The sequence below is a fragment of the Ostrinia furnacalis genome, unplaced genomic scaffold, assembly GCF_004193835.3.
Source record: "Ostrinia furnacalis isolate ACB-3 unplaced genomic scaffold, ASM419383v2 OfSCF7245, whole genome shotgun sequence".
NCBI classification, from domain to species: Eukaryota; Metazoa; Arthropoda; class Insecta; order Lepidoptera; family Crambidae; genus Ostrinia; species Ostrinia furnacalis.
The window spans coordinates 54,397-69,976 of NW_021137484.1; the positions used below are offsets into that span (position 1 = coordinate 54,397).

General features: G+C 35.9%; 3 protein-coding genes across 3 annotated transcripts; 1 reads left to right on the forward strand and 2 right to left on the reverse strand.

Annotated features, from left to right (window-relative positions):
• Window positions 1-10: 10 nt before the first annotated feature.
• On the reverse strand, window positions 11-5,834 carry LOC114363739 (phospholipase A2-like). The gene is made up of 4 exons (XM_028319555.1): window positions 4,727-5,834; window positions 4,216-4,375; window positions 2,965-3,117; window positions 11-350 (listed from the first exon to the last, which is right to left on the reverse strand). Exons 1-4 carry the CDS (start codon window positions 4,914-4,916, stop codon window positions 266-268), a joined length of 588 nt encoding a protein of 195 aa, XP_028175356.1. The 5' UTR covers window positions 4,917-5,834; the 3' UTR covers window positions 11-265.
• Window positions 5,835-7,848: 2,014 nt separating this feature from the next.
• On the forward strand, window positions 7,849-12,794 carry RhoGAP5A (Rho GTPase activating protein at 5A). The gene is made up of 8 exons (XM_028319556.1): window positions 7,849-8,124; window positions 8,204-8,405; window positions 9,761-9,997; window positions 10,080-10,315; window positions 10,427-10,678; window positions 10,755-10,886; window positions 10,976-11,081; window positions 11,758-12,794. Exons 1-8 carry the CDS (start codon window positions 8,091-8,093, stop codon window positions 11,924-11,926), a joined length of 1,368 nt encoding a protein of 455 aa, XP_028175357.1. The 5' UTR covers window positions 7,849-8,090; the 3' UTR covers window positions 11,927-12,794.
• A 154-nt stretch (window positions 12,795-12,948) lies between these two features.
• Window positions 12,949-14,745, reverse strand: Ogg1 (8-oxoguanine DNA glycosylase). The gene is made up of 6 exons (XM_028319557.1): window positions 14,540-14,745; window positions 14,129-14,449; window positions 13,926-14,037; window positions 13,510-13,680; window positions 13,151-13,345; window positions 12,949-13,070 (listed from the first exon to the last, which is right to left on the reverse strand). The coding sequence occupies exons 1-6, from the start codon at window positions 14,659-14,661 to the stop codon at window positions 12,984-12,986; spliced, it is 1,008 nt and encodes a 335-aa protein (XP_028175358.1). The 5' UTR covers window positions 14,662-14,745; the 3' UTR covers window positions 12,949-12,983.
• Between the last annotated feature and the right edge of the window lie 835 nt (window positions 14,746-15,580).

Sequence of the window (15,580 nt, forward strand, 5' to 3'; positions counted from 1 at the left end):
CAAATGCCGCTTCTTTATTTATTGTATTTTTATGCACCAATACATTATTTAAGTAAGCCAAACTGTACCCTGAACTTCTGTAAAATATGTGCTTTACAAAGTAATGATCATTTTTGATTACAGAAACTAAATTACATGGTAATTTATTAGAATTCAGCCAGTTCAGTGCTATACCAAAGACCGAACAGAAAAGTTCTTATAAAAATATTCTTATAAAATTTTACTTTGATGTGACTAGGATACCAAATTAATTTAATAAAAAACATTAATAATTAGGGACATCGAACCACTGATATCTCTTTTCGCCTTCAGTGTCATAAGTGTACTGCAAACATTTCTTGTGTAACCATCTGAAAGAAGTAACAATAGCTACGTTATTAAATAACTCTTGCATAATTACAACTATCGCTGCAACCTAAAAGGTATAGCCAGAATCTACACTTTGTCAGGAAGGAAAACCTTGAGAATCTGCGACAAAATTATTCAGGAGGACATACAAAGACTATATCAAAACGAAAAGCAGATGACTTAGCGGTATATTCCACTTTGATCACCTGGATTTGATCACCCAGGTGATCAAAGTGGACTCCAAGCGACACTTTGGTTGGTGTCATTTGATCACCCATGGATAAGAAGTCCACTTTGATGACCTAGGTGATCTTATCCATGGGCAATGAAATCCAGGTGATCAAAATGGAATAGACCGACTTAGCAGGTGTTAAATATTTGTATAAATCATGGGGACCACATGCAAGCTGTAAGGATTAATCACCTGTAGGATTTGTGAATAATCACTGGCACCAGAGAATTAGCAGGTACAGGTAAGTTTATAAGTTTTGACTCTACAGAGGCGTCGACGTGCAAGGAATGCTCTAAAATAAAACGATTATTTCTAAGCATATAAAAAAGGAAACAAGCGAAACTCTACATTTTTGTTTAGGTACTTAGCAGTTTAAGAAATACGCAACGCGTGCTCATGCTCATGCTCTCAAAGTAAACGACTCGATGCCGTCTCGCTGGAAAATAGTCGGAAAAATCGCTATACTGTGAAACGCTACGGCTGAGTCTTTAATCCTCTGGTAAACTGAATTGAAGCAAAAATAAGTGTCGCGTGTATTATGCTTCATTGCATTGCACTATGATTTTATTTTAAGTAGCTCGGTCTGTTTATTGTTACGTCTTCACGCGTAACAATTTATTGATTTGAACGGTTACACTAGTCATTCGGGCATCGCCCGGTGTGAACTTGCGCTCGCGGTCTAAGTATAATACCTACTCGCGTCAGTATGTCAAGTTTCGTACAATGAAATGTAGGATGTGTGTACGGATTCACTGACCTTAAACCGTTAAGGTTAATTTTTGACGAAATTTGTTATTGATTGAACCTGACATCCAGTTCATCAAGCAAGATACGCTGTTTTTTTATAAATAAATCTTGAAGGAGTGGAGGATAAATGTCGGTAATGAAGAAGGAACCCATCATTTCTTATGTAGGCAGTGTCTTCTTAATGAATATAAAAACTCATAATTTAAGTTTACTTTCGCGGGACATCCTATGTCAAGTCAAAATTGACGCGGACGCAGCTACGGGCAGGAGCTAGTAATTAAATATTTACGTATGTAATATTATGATGATAATAAATAATAAGTATCATGATTTTATGGAGTAATTATTCCATTTCAATTGTCACGACTTGATTAACTTACCCTGAATATTATACCAAGTCGTGGCGTGGTAGCTCTTGGTTAATTAGTTATTATTTCACTTACTGAAGTATTTATTTAGAGGTTTAATTAATTATGTATGCACTTAATTCAATTACCGGCGTATTTGTTCTAAAAATACATGGAAAAAGAAGAAAATCAATTGATTTTAGTTTTATCATTGTAGGTCAAAGTCAATTACTTAGGTAATTAGTACCAACAAAGAAAGACATTCAAAAATACATATTAATGACTACGAAATACTAGTAAAGATTACCTACTCGTAGATTAGTTTAACTACCTAGTAGGCACCTATTCGAATCGTTCGTTCATTCGTTTTAGCCGAATACGTCCACTGCTGGACAAAGGCCTCCCCCAAGGGTTTCCACAAAGACCGGTCTTGCGCCACCCGCATCCAGGCACCTCCCGCGACCTTCACCAGATCGTCGGTCCACCTAGTGGGAGGTCTGCCCACATTACTGCCACTTGATTTGATCGATTCTGCGAGCTATGTCAGACACTTTGGTTCTTCTGCGGATCTACTTTTATTAAATCGGATTAATTCCTTTCAGGGCAAATATTGCTTGAGATAAGTTTATTCATTTTATACAAGTTACTTTTTACGGTGCCGTCTTAGTTTTAGTTAGCATTTCATTCCATTGGATTCTGTTCATCCATACTTAACGTCATTCTTGAACTCTCTCATCATTGCATCAGTCAGAAAAAATATGTTTTCAGAACGTCTCGACGACTCCAGCATGGCATCATATCCAAAGAGTCAAATCCATCACACCTAAATTCCGTGGACTCTACATGTTCTCCACACGCTTTACATTTGGTTATTATCTAGGTCTCTACATCTGAGGTAAGGTACTCATCCGCCAGTTTTCTCACAGCCAGTAACAGGTTAGTTTTCCTAGCACTGCGTCCCCAGTAAGTCAATCAACAAGTAAACAACGCCAATCTGTGAGACGACGCAGGCGAAATCGCGGGCATAAGCTATTTGCTATAAAGCCTAACTACTTACCTGCTAGTTTTCTCGCAGCCAGTGATGGGGTAGTCTTCCCGGTAGCACTGCGTCCCCAGTAAGTCAAAGTAAATACCGCCGATCTGTGAGGCCACGCGGGCGAAGCCGCGATGCAGTCGCGCTGCTGTAGCGCGTTAGTAGAGCGTTGGTATCACTTCGTAGTGCGTTGCAAATGCGAGTAACGCACGTTAGAAGCGAAAGTCCTGTTTAAATATCTGTTTACTGTTACTTACATGCTAGTTTTCTCACAGCCAGTGATGGGGTAGTCTTCCCGGTAGCACTGCGTGCCCAGTAAGTCAAAATAAACAATGCCGATCTGTAAGGCCACGCTGCTGTTGGCATTGTGCAGGCACTGGCGGAAGGTCTCGTCGCACCCGCAGTTGAGCCTGCAAATAAATAAAACACACAGTGTTCTTAAATATACAATGTTAGCGGTCAAAAATTGTTGAAACAATGACATCAATTACCTGCGACACAGGAGCTGCGACTAAATAACGGAAAACAGATACCTATGTATGCATCTAAACATCTACCCAATAATCTAACAATCTACACATTTCATATACCCAAGAGTAACTATTAGGTAATCTGTGCCGAACTACTTTGAGTATAAGAAGCTTACACGCATATGACTAAAATTTGCCCCCAGAGCGGGATTCAAACCCGCTACCGCAGCTCTGCTGTATAGTATAATATGAATATGCATGCGCCCAGGTCTATTTTTGTCTAATTAACTGTTCGAAAAACTTAACTGATTTAAAATGCTTTCATTAACAATATCCCCGCGCTATTTATACGCCTAATAGGCATAAAAAATATTTAGATGAAATGAAAAAATATTAATGCATCTCCGCAACCATGACGAATGTTCAATAAATTCCATTAATCAGATTGGTGCCGGTGGTTCTGGTAACCGTAAAGGTACTAAAACGCTATACCTATTTTAGATATGTATGTAATGATCTCTACATAACAATCGCAAGCGTCGTTACTATTTATCAGCTGAAATTACTGAACTGATAACTTAATTAGGCTGAAAATTAGCGCGCAGATAGTTTATGGTTAAGACTACTCGTACTTACTGATCAACTAGGATTTTCCATCCCCTAAGACTGAAACAGGGAAAGATGGCAGGAGGTCGTGCGTGGAACTGTGGATCCGCCTTTACAATTGACTTGGACCTCTTAACGTGACCACGACCGTTCCAAGAACGAAAGGACTAACGCCCGTATTCACAAACGATGCTTGCTTAAGTGAAGCAGCAAATCGAACGCACAGCGTTGAATAGAGCTCTGTAATTGGTTCGTGTGTCACCCTGTGCGTCCACGCGTACTGTGAGACCTCATAGTAATATTTGTGAATACGGGAGTAAGAACACGACGAAAACTGAGTTCCTAAGTTTGTATGAAGAAGTCCTTAGACCTTTTAAATATTAGACCTTTTAGCGCAAGCAAAGTTGCAGGCAAAAGCTAGTGATCACCTACCTAGTGTAGAATGCGTCGTTGGTCAGGTTCATCCTGGTCTCCCCAGCGGCCAGGACGTCTGGGCAGTTGTCGTGCTCCCTGCAGCAGCTGTCGGCCTGCCAAGCCGAGCCGAGGTCGTCGTAATTATCTGCCACGTTGCCTGGTCCGCACCACTTCGTACCTGTGAGAGTGTGACAAACTTAATGACTCATAGAGGACACCGTCAGGTTTTAATGGGTATTGAGTAACCCACTAGCTGTCCCCACGGCTGGTATGTAATGTAATTTCATTCATTTTCAAGACGAGAAAAAAAGAACCTGTATTGAACTTCCCTTAATCAATATTTAACTGAGCACTAACTACACAACACCCAAGTTAAGTAAGTAATTAATTTTCCTGATTAATTTACAAAATAAATCAAAAGTGCGCTTCGGCGAACGTTCCGTGGGACATGCGCCCTCCTGTGGGACGGAGGCACCTCTAGCTGTAGACTGGCAGAGATGATAGTGAATGAAGAGTAATTAAGAAGTACCTGGATATATGAAGTTGAACTTCAGCTGTTTCAAGTCGTCATCAGATAACTCGCTTTTAACATTTTTAATTTCATCGGCTAAGGCTGTCCTTAATTTTGCGTAGTCAATATCTGTGAAGACCCAACTGTGAGAGTAGCCCACAAAACAAATGACTAGTAGAGAAATGGCGGAAAAAATTGTCAGGCTCATTATGACGACCGTCGATTGTTTAAGTTTGTTCTAATTTGTACGTCAGTCTAAGTTTGAGCCAGTAATGAATAAACGTTTTAGTTTCTTACCTTATTTATATCCTTTTAGTTTGTTTATCTTAAGCCGTGGTTGGACTCGTGGCGTTTCGGTTGATAAAGAATTAGCTTATTTTAGATTAAGTACTTATTATTGAAGAGAATTCTGAAGGTAAAGTGCATTCATCAGTACCTTCTTATTTCACGTTATATCAATCCACTACGAAATATCAGGGGTTAAATTAGTAAAATGTTTCCTAATAAGGTTGAAGGACATGAATGCCTGACTGAACGTTAGCAAATTATTTTTCAGCTGTAGTCTGCGACATCGTATTATTTATATGGTAGGCAGGTAGGTAATTAGTGACATAGTTGATAAAAAATTGATATTACATTTTCCAAGTAACTAAGTATGCACATTTTTGCGTCAATCACCTTTCGAACTTTTTTGCTTAACATTTACACAAGTAAATTATAATTGTTATTAAGATGCAATTATTCACTGGGAGTCATTAAGTTCCCAACTTATTTTTGAATATTTTTAGGTTTGTAGTTTTGGGTTTTAGGTTTGGTAGTTAATGTTTATAAAATCAAGTGTTCATTAATTCGTTCATTTCATTTAATTAATTAATTAAAAAGTTGTAATATCTAATAGTTAAAAAGGTTCTCAGTAAAGCCACAGCCGTACCGCAATTGACTGAAGGTCTTTTCAGATGCGAATATGTAACAAAATCGTCGATCGTCTGTACCTTTCCTTAATTTCCTCGATAACGTACTTAATCAAGCAAAAAAGGTTGTTTCTACTATTCAAATGCAACTTTATCAAGAGACCGCAGTTTAAATATAAAAAAAAAACCTTTCCATACAAATTATTATCATCAGTAATCGGTCATCTACTTAAGTATAGGGTTTTAGTTTTTTTTTATTTGGTAAAAGTAGTTTCATTTGAGGGGTAGAGTAGAGTCAACGCTTTTTGTTTGACGACGTATAAAGAACACCCTGTTTAAGGGTAAGTATGTTATGTTATCATACATCTTAGAATGACATCCGCCAACGTACAATTTTCTCCTGATTACCCCATGAAGCGCTCAGCAGGACGGTATCAGTTCAAGTAAGGAGGTCATATCGTTTACTTAAGCAGCTACCTAGGCAAGTAAAGAAAATTTAACTTAACGTGAAATGATTACGAGTATTTAAAGGTGCGCTGACGAGTATTTAAAGGTGCGCTGACAATAGTAAGGAAAAAATTACGATTCAGTAGCTAAAACATTTGAATCCTGAAAATGCCCTAGTTTTAGCATTCATTCAGTCTACAGCAATTGTATACCTACTATACAATTTTACTTTAAAATAGATCTTCCTGCAACTATTAAAATAAATCAGTGTTTCAGTGTGCCGTTATTGCGCCTGACTCGGGAATCGAATCTACGATAACCGAGTTCAACACTATACCACGTGAATAGGCATTTAGTTAATGGTAAGTATTTATAGTTAAAATGTTATCAGTAAAAATGGGGAAGTGTTCAGTTTAAAAATAACTCGTCTGCTCCTCCGATGGCCCGCATGGCGAAAACCAAATTTCAACAACAGATTGGGAGACCTTAATAAATTTCGTTATTAATTGCCTTTGTAACATGGTTTAATCTTCCTTTTTTAATTAAAGACCACTTGGGAGGTCACAACATCGCATCACACAACTTCGTGTAGGTGGTGTACGTAGGTAAGTAGTGTGTACCTACTGTGTGGCGTTAAGCCTTATCAAACGGTCTTAAACCATTTAGACTTAACTGACTGGGAATTCTGCCTTATTCTAAAACTAATAAAGCCACCTGGTACTACTCGTAAGTACCTACGATAACTTTTTGTTCTATTATTTAGGAAATGGTTCGTAGTTTCAGGATGTCATGTCATCGTGTGTGGTGGAAGAAGGAAAAGACAACCAAACTATTCTGGAAGGTTATTGCAAGTTAGTTTCACCTACTGTCGTCGTGTGTTTGTCGGCCGTTTGGTGTACTGGTTCGGAAACGGACTACCTACTATGCCGAGAGGTCCTGGGTTCGATTCCCGGCCGGGCAGAATTGAAATTATGAATTTTAATTTCTGTGACGGGTCTGGGTGTTACTATGTATATTATGTATGTATTTACAAAAAAAAAGTATTTAAGTATGTTTATATCCGTTGTCACTAGACATTGGGTTTGGGTTGAGTACTAACCCATAGTAAGCTTTGCTTAGTTTGGGACTAGAAACATAGTGTAAAATGTCCAAGGATATTTATTTATTTATTTATTTACTGCTGAAATTAAAATAACATGACGAGTTAATAAAATTACAATTTAAAATTGGTAATCTAACGCATTCATTATCGTAATTGTTATTTTAAATGATACAAGTTTTCCTCTTATAGGACGTAGTAACCTACCTACGTATGTACCTACTTAGGTAGTTCTAGAAGCATGTGTATTCTTATCAAGTTGTAAAGTACCTTTTTAACTTTATTATGTCCATGTTAGTTAATTAGTAAGTAGGTAATTATTGTCAAGCGCGGTCTTAGGATTCAAATTGTTTATGTATATTTATAAAATTATCCTGATTTTAGTTTCCGCACCGGTTAAAGAAGAAGTAAGTAGATAACTAAATAGTTAATGTACTTCTATCATTGGTCATGGTCATGGTGTTAGTTTTCAAGGTGGATCAACACAGCGCGGAAGTTGGTTTATTTTTAATCAACTGCAAGTACTGCATGCAACTCACTCGGAAATCTTTAAAGAAGCATTTATTTGTCACGGTCTTTATCAACAAAAATACCTACTTAATTAAGTGTAGTTTAATGGTTGCTATCTCTCTCTACCTTCTTGTACAGAGAGCTGTTAATTTATAGTCACCGGAGTGCCGGAAGCCGCAGGCAACTAACATTAGACAGCTTTTGAAATAAATGTAAAAAAACACATGAATGAGACGCGCGTGAAACGAAACGGATAAAAAAAACAAACGTCAACAAACAATGTCAGTGCGAGTTTGTTTACGTTACGATTTCTTCGATTAATTAATTTCCGTGTTTAATTACATAAAGTACCTCCTTGACACAGAAATAATAAGATAAAAGAAAATCTTAGTTTATTGGATATTAAATATTTACCATGGAAGACCTTAGAAACATATGGAAACCAGAGTGTAGGTGTTTAATGTAATGTATTAGGTTCATTGATCTTCCCCTACGTGTTTCTCTGATGAAATAATATTTATCTTGCAGTGTATCGTATACAAATGGAAGCCCCTTTACCAAAACGCATAAGTTGTGAGAACTGTCCCGACAGACCAGAGTTCTATGGCAAGGAATACCACGGTATAATGGGTCACAAGGAAGCCACTCTGCTGTTAGAAAACGAGCCTAATGGTGCATTTTTAATTAGAAAAGGGAATCAGTATAACGATTTTTACACTCTAACTTGGAGGTAAGTAATAACTGTTCTCATTTTCTGCTATAATAGAAGCTTTANCATCTGTTTTAAAAATTACTTATGACCCTGCCTGCCACGAGTCTTTGCGTCGAGTTTAGCAACTTAATCCTATTGTAAATCCATGATGGGTTCTAGTCCTAGTGCTGGTCTCCCAAAATACCATGCGATAAAATATTATCCTAATTCGCTTGCAGGGTATCGCAACAAGCCGAAGTGAACAAGATGAGCGCTCACAACCTAAGCACGGTATTCGCGCCAACTCTCGTGGCGACTCCGCCGGCCATCACCGATTTGGCCTTTGAGATCCGCGCGTTGCAAGCGCTCATAGAGTACTGTCCACAGATATACTATGGCAACAAGTAGTGTTAACACTAAGTAGGTATAAAGCATNACCTCTGAAGCTTACCTCTTACCACTTGAAGACAGTGGCAGTTGTTACATTTTACTATTACCCTTGAAATACCTACTACAGTGAGAAGAAGAAGGAGGGATATTTGGTTTATGTTCATCAAAACTTACTTAAAATAACAATGTGTTCCGGAATTTGGAGGTAGGAAGCCATAGTTCCTTTGTAGTTGAAGTTCCCTTCCACCTTCAGCATAATCATCAGTTTCCACCAAGTGTGATGAAGGGCAAGAACTTCCTCGTTGAGAATAAACACATGTTCTGTCCAGTTACTGCTCTAAATCTGTTCTACGTAATGTAAACTTAGAGGATTCCCAATATTAATTCACTCTAAGAAAGTCAAAAACATGTAACGGAATCTCCGACTTACCACTTTAGTGGACCGATTACAGGAAATAGTGGCCTATTAAGTACATGTTTTTTTGTATTATTATGAATGTTCAGGAAACGGCGAAGTTTTTAAAATAGTTTTGGACCTATGGAAGTTTTTTTTTACTTAAACTTTTAAGTTGAAAGTTTGATAGTGTTCTGATAAAAGCATAATTTTAATGTTTCTAGCAAAACTTTTGTATCTTGAATCAAAGATAGGAAGGTGATTATTTTTTTCAAACATCTGCAATTCATAACAAATCTGTCGAAAAAAAGAAATCTGAAAAAAGTCAACCCAGAAAAAAGATAAAAATGTTTAAAGCCTACTAGGTCATACAATTTTAAAATATCACAAAATTAACTCTATCTCCTAAACTAAGCACAATCGTATAATATACATGGGGGTGATTTAGGTACACCTTGATGTAAGGAATCTAAATTTTTCTTTTAGACCTCACTGTTTTGGCCACCCTGTATTTTGATTTGACTAAGTCAGACAAGGTCTAATTAGATATTCAAGCAATTTTTGTTTTTGTATTTTCTGAGACTTTTATTTTATTTATATTATTTTTAAGGTTTGATGATAAAATACATCATTACAAGCTCTACTACGATGGAACTCATTACATAAAAGATGAGAGATACGACACAATTTATGACTTGGTGGCCGATGGACTGGTCACATGCCATATGGAGCTCAAGGCTCACCAGATTCTGGAAATGATAAACTCCAAAGCGAACTACAAGTATACAGAAAGTCCTTACGTTACTTTAAATAGGCGAAAACTAGACACGTTGTCTTGGATACAACAGTAAGTAATAATTGTATTCACACTAACACTGCTACTCAGTCTGTAACCGGATTAATCCTCAAGTGCAATGTTTTGTTATCAGGACAGGTCTACAAAAGCCTGAAAATGCTGTCGAAGTAGAGAGTAAGCCAGCTGCAGACAGCAACACCTCTCAAAAAACAATCTTCGACCTGACTCCTTCGTCAGAGGACAACCCTCTGCTCATCAAGTACTCCAAGTCACACAGCTTTAAGACTCACACATTCAAGGGTCTGAACTGGTGTGAGCTGTGTGCTAACTTCCTTTGGGGATTCACAGCCCAAGGGGTGAAATGTGAAGGCAAGTTTTGTATAATAAGATAATGTGACAGCAAGTCAGACTAATAATGATTATCTTTCGAGTTTTCTTAGTTAAATGATTATTGTTTAAAGGAATAACATATTTTTCCAGATTGTGGGTTCATAGCCCATTCAAAGTGCTCAGAGAGAGTTCCAAACCACTGTTTGCCTGATCTAAAGAAACTCCGGGGTGTTTTTGGGATAGACTTAACTACGCTTCTCAACGCCCACTCAAGCACTCTTCCTTTCGTGGTTAGGAAGTGTGTCAATGAAATTGAGGAAAGAGGCATGGATTCCGAAGGGATTTATAGAGTTTCAGGCTTTGCTGACGAAATTGAGGCTTTAAAAATGGCATTTGACAAAGGTAATTCAATTTTCATCATGAGGCACATTAAAAAACCTTGTATCTGTTTTATAAGCATTTGTTTGATTGCTTTTAGATGGTGAAGCTGCAGATCTCAGTGTGTACAGCAACATTAATGTAATAGCAGGAACTCTTAAGCTTTATTTGAGACTATTGCCCGTTCCTCTCATTACATATGAAGTGCACCCAAAACTTGTTCAAGCTATACGTAAGTATTTTTTAAACATGTAGGTTTTGCAGATTTATTTTACAAATAGAAAAATATAACCATGAGTCAATATTTCCATTTTGTTGCAGAAAACAAAACTGTAGCATCTCAAATTACGATGTTACGCGAGTGTCTTGATATGTTGCCACCTGCACATTTCAACTGCTTGCAATATATGGTGCAGCATTTACATAGGTAAGTGTGGCGCCAAAATTTGCTCCTATACTCGGCGCAGACTCGTGGCAGGCGGTGTAATAATAAAATAGTGAATATCACGGTTCCTCTCGCACGTTAACACTGGTTATTTGTGACGTTACACAGAGGCAGGCGGCATAGCGTTGTTTATAAACGTAACTAGCTTTTGCCCGCGGTTTCACCGCGGTGAAATTTAGTATGTAACAGATTGTCATAAACTATAGCCTATATGTTAATCTGGGTTATAAACAGTAATACTGTAAAGTTTCATGAAAATCCGTACAGTAGTTTTTGCGTGAAAGAGTAACAAACATCCAGACATCCAGACATCATGACATCCAAACTTTCGCATTTATAATATTAGTAGGATTTATAATATTAGTAGGATAATTAACAAAATATTGGCGAGTGTGCATCTGTTTTAACCCTTATTCAAATAAAGGTAGATATATTACCACTTTGTTTACTTTTAAAAAAGGATCCTAATTTTCGATATGGTAATACTTAAAGATTTCTTGGTCACTTATTTATATTTTTAAATATATTTTTTTACTTATCTATGCCATTTTACAACTTTTCAACGTCATTTGTCACTGTCAGGTAATGTCAAAGTCAACCAATCGGTTTTGGTGTGAAAAATTTCAAGTTTTTAGCGCGTGTTTTTGGNCCCTTGCAGGGTATCGCAACAAGCCGAAGTGAACAAGATGAGCGCTCACAACCTAAGCACGGTATTTGCGCCAACTCTCGTGGCGACTCCGCCGGCCATCACCGATTTGGCCTTTGAGATCCGCGCGTTGCAAGCGCTCATAGAGTACTGTCCACAGATATACTATGGCAACAAGTAGTGTTAACACTAAGTAGGTATAAAGCATCTGAAAGGCAGTAGGTGAACTATGAAACTAGTAAGTTTTACTAAACGTCGCAGAATCGTCTCGTCAGAGAGAGAACTGAATATCGAAATTGTATGCAGATGTTATGCTATTATTTAACAATCTTTCAGTAGATTGCTCAAATGTATATTTTTCAGAAACAGTGACAATTTATTGTTCAATTTTTCGATTTTGTATTTTTGTTTTATGTGCCATTATTAAGGCCAGAGACTGTAGTATGTGTTAAAGATATTTTGTAGCCAAATGGTATTAACATCATTAATTTAACTTTTCATTAAAAACAAATTAATCAATGCACTAACAGTTGTTAAACTTGCACTAAGCAAATGAGGCGTAGTTCTTTTTTCTTGTGCTTGTACTTAATACCTACATTTATTTTTAATTTAATTTATGAAAAATGAATTATTTCTTTCAAAAATTACTTATTTTATGATCTATATTTTTATTTTACTATACATACTACTGAACTTTTAAATAAGTGACTGAATACATCGCTCAGTGACCACTGCCTAATAATTTTAAGAAGCTGATATTTTTCCTGTGCATTTATTATACTTATTTTACATATTAAAATTATTATCATAAAATAATATCTCATAAATAAGACTAAGTAATTACTATCTATCTATACTAAGGTTACAAAATCTCACAAATTAAGTTAAGTTAGTATTGTGCAATATTCATTAATGTTATTGTTCTTTATTATTATAAAATTGTGATATTGGAAAAATTGGTCTTTTAGAAAGATTTTCTTTGTTAAACCATTCCAGGTTGTGTTATGAAACTACCTACATATTATTATTTTTGCTGTGTGTTTACTAGACTAGAAAATAGTATCCTTTAGATTAATAGAACTCCTCATGCTGAACTGACTCAGTCATGGGGCTTCTTTTATTATTTAAGACTGCACCATTTTGTATTTTTCTATTTAACCACAAAAATATTTTACACCACAATAAATAAATAAAACATACAGCTTGTTTCATTTTAAAATTTATTTTAATAGGGAAATTTATTTCTTTCGTTTCTTTTTCTGTTTTGGCTCCTCACTGTCATTCTCTTTTTGTTGTAATTTTTTCAAATCAGCACAGAAAAGTACCTAAAATTAGACAACATTAGCTATTTTGTATCTTATTAAATGTTCATGCTCTAGTAATTTTGCTTTGTCTAAAAACTTACAGTGTGAGCCCAGCCTGCCCACTCCCCAAACAAATTTCGGAAATGGTCCCCGATTTCCATGTACATTTTTTCTGTAACATTCTTCTTTCCTCTCAGATGAGGCAGGTAGTTCCGTGCAGCTATCTGATACACATGGGTGTCCACGGGAATCGCTTCCAAGTGGTTCAGGGACATCAGACAAATGCAGTCTGCTACCTAAAATTATTGATTACAATTTTCAGTTTAGATGTTGACCACCATTATTGTTTATCTGAACAAACTTGAAATTAGAATAATACAACATCAATTAATTCAATTAAATAAGTTTTAGTTGAGTATTACTGTTGTAATTTTTAGTTAAGTATAACAGTCAAGCTTACCTTTGGCCCAATTCCATACAACTTCATCAGCTCCTGTCTCGCATCTTTGTACGTCATATCCTGTAGACTGTTGAACCATTCAATACCTCCCCACTCTACGATCTGGGCTGCCGACTTCTGAATGAACTTGGCTCTGTATCCAAACCCAAGCTCTCTTAGCTTTGCTTCCACCTGAAGATGATAGAAGTTTCAATTGTTATACTAAATTTTGTATTTCCAAGAAATCACAAAATTCTCAAATTGTCCCATTTACTAAATAAACAGGCAACAATACTTATTAAAGAAATTCTAAAATGAATGCTTAAAGATAAACCGACTTATTACAACTATAATAGGACAATGACTGACTACAACTAAAGCATTACACACCTATGTAATATAATGTGAAATTGATAAAAATTACTTGCGCTTCTAACCTCAGGTTTCGCTAATTTCTCCACCTCAGGAAATGAGTAGTAGGCGACATCATTTACTATACTTATTTCTTCTCCAAAATGTTCACACAGCTTTTCCACCATACTTGATATCCTGAAGATAAATAAATTATTTCTTCAATTTAAATAATGATTTTTAGGAATTACTTATGTATGTATGTATTTATTAAGTATTTTCTTCTTACCTTGATATGTGGTTGTTTTGACTACATATAAACGAGAATAAATTTTCTACTGGTTCTTGATGAAGCATTCGAATACCATGGAATTGTTGGCAGGCAGTTTTGAAGAGCTCATCTTTTTCTGACCATCTCTTGTAAGAATGCTTCAAGGTAACATTTAAACGGAAGTATTTTTTAAGCATTTTAATACAATCAAATTCACCAAGTTCACCTAGTAGTGATCCCTTGACTTGATACAGCAAATGATGACCATCTTGTTTCAGTTTCCAGATTGTTTTAGAGAATACACCCGTCCATTCATCTTTTTCTTTGTCGTGAGTCCATCTAAAATTAATACACATTCATAGCGTAGTGTAAAACCTATACAAGTATTGAGAATGTCATATGTATAATGAAGATCAGAGGATTTCTTACCTAAAACTCTGTCCCCCATTTAGTGTGCCAACTAATTGAATTGGATCATCATGGTAACATAATACTTTATACCACGACATTTTACACATACATTTATTTGTAGTTGAAAGTGATTTTCGCATGGATTTTAGTGATTTAATTAATTGAAAATAAGTTGTAATGTATTTTTAAAAGAGCGCGAACCGAGCGCTATCGCACGTTGTTGGTTGTTGTTTGTTTACGTACGTAGCTGTCAATGTCAACCAACCAACTGTCAAGAAAATCAAACTAGAAAAAAAAAATTGGCAAAGGAATCGGTTAATAAACATACGATATTATTGTTTATTGCCTCTAATCCATATCTGTGTTTATTGCCAAGTTTTCATAAAATGATTTATTTATTTATTTCTCACACAAAAATACAGGATACAATACATTAAAGAAAACTCATTAATGAGTGTGTGAGACCGGAGCCTGAGCTAGGTAAATGAATACCTGTGTTACTACAGGTCACCGGGCCCCCAGCCCCACCACCACGGATTTGAGCAAGTATAGCTAGCAAAGGCGAGAACATTTTAAAATACTAATAGATTAAACAATTTCTACAAGAGAAATGATAATCTAACCAAAATTCTATATTAAAAATTATATTACTTTAAATTGTATTATCAGATATAAATTAAATTGAATTGAAATATTAAATAAAATTGAACTAATATAAATTAAATTGAGTTGATATAAATAAAATTGAATTGATATAAAATTAAATTGAATAAAAAAAATGGCTTTGAATAGTTCAAAAACACCTTGTGCTATTGAACCTTTGTATTCGAACTTTTGTTTGCTTTCAATCTGGGCGCATTGTGACTGGAATCTAGTTAAAGTAGGTATATGTTTAAGACTTGATTATGGGCTAAAATTATACTACTCTACTTATTAATTATTTTGCTTCAAAAATGCGTTAAAAACCATAGGTATTTTAGTTTCATTTACAAAGTACACACTACGAGTATACAACTCGGTTAAAGTGGGTAGATAGATTTTAGAAAGTAAGTAGGCACA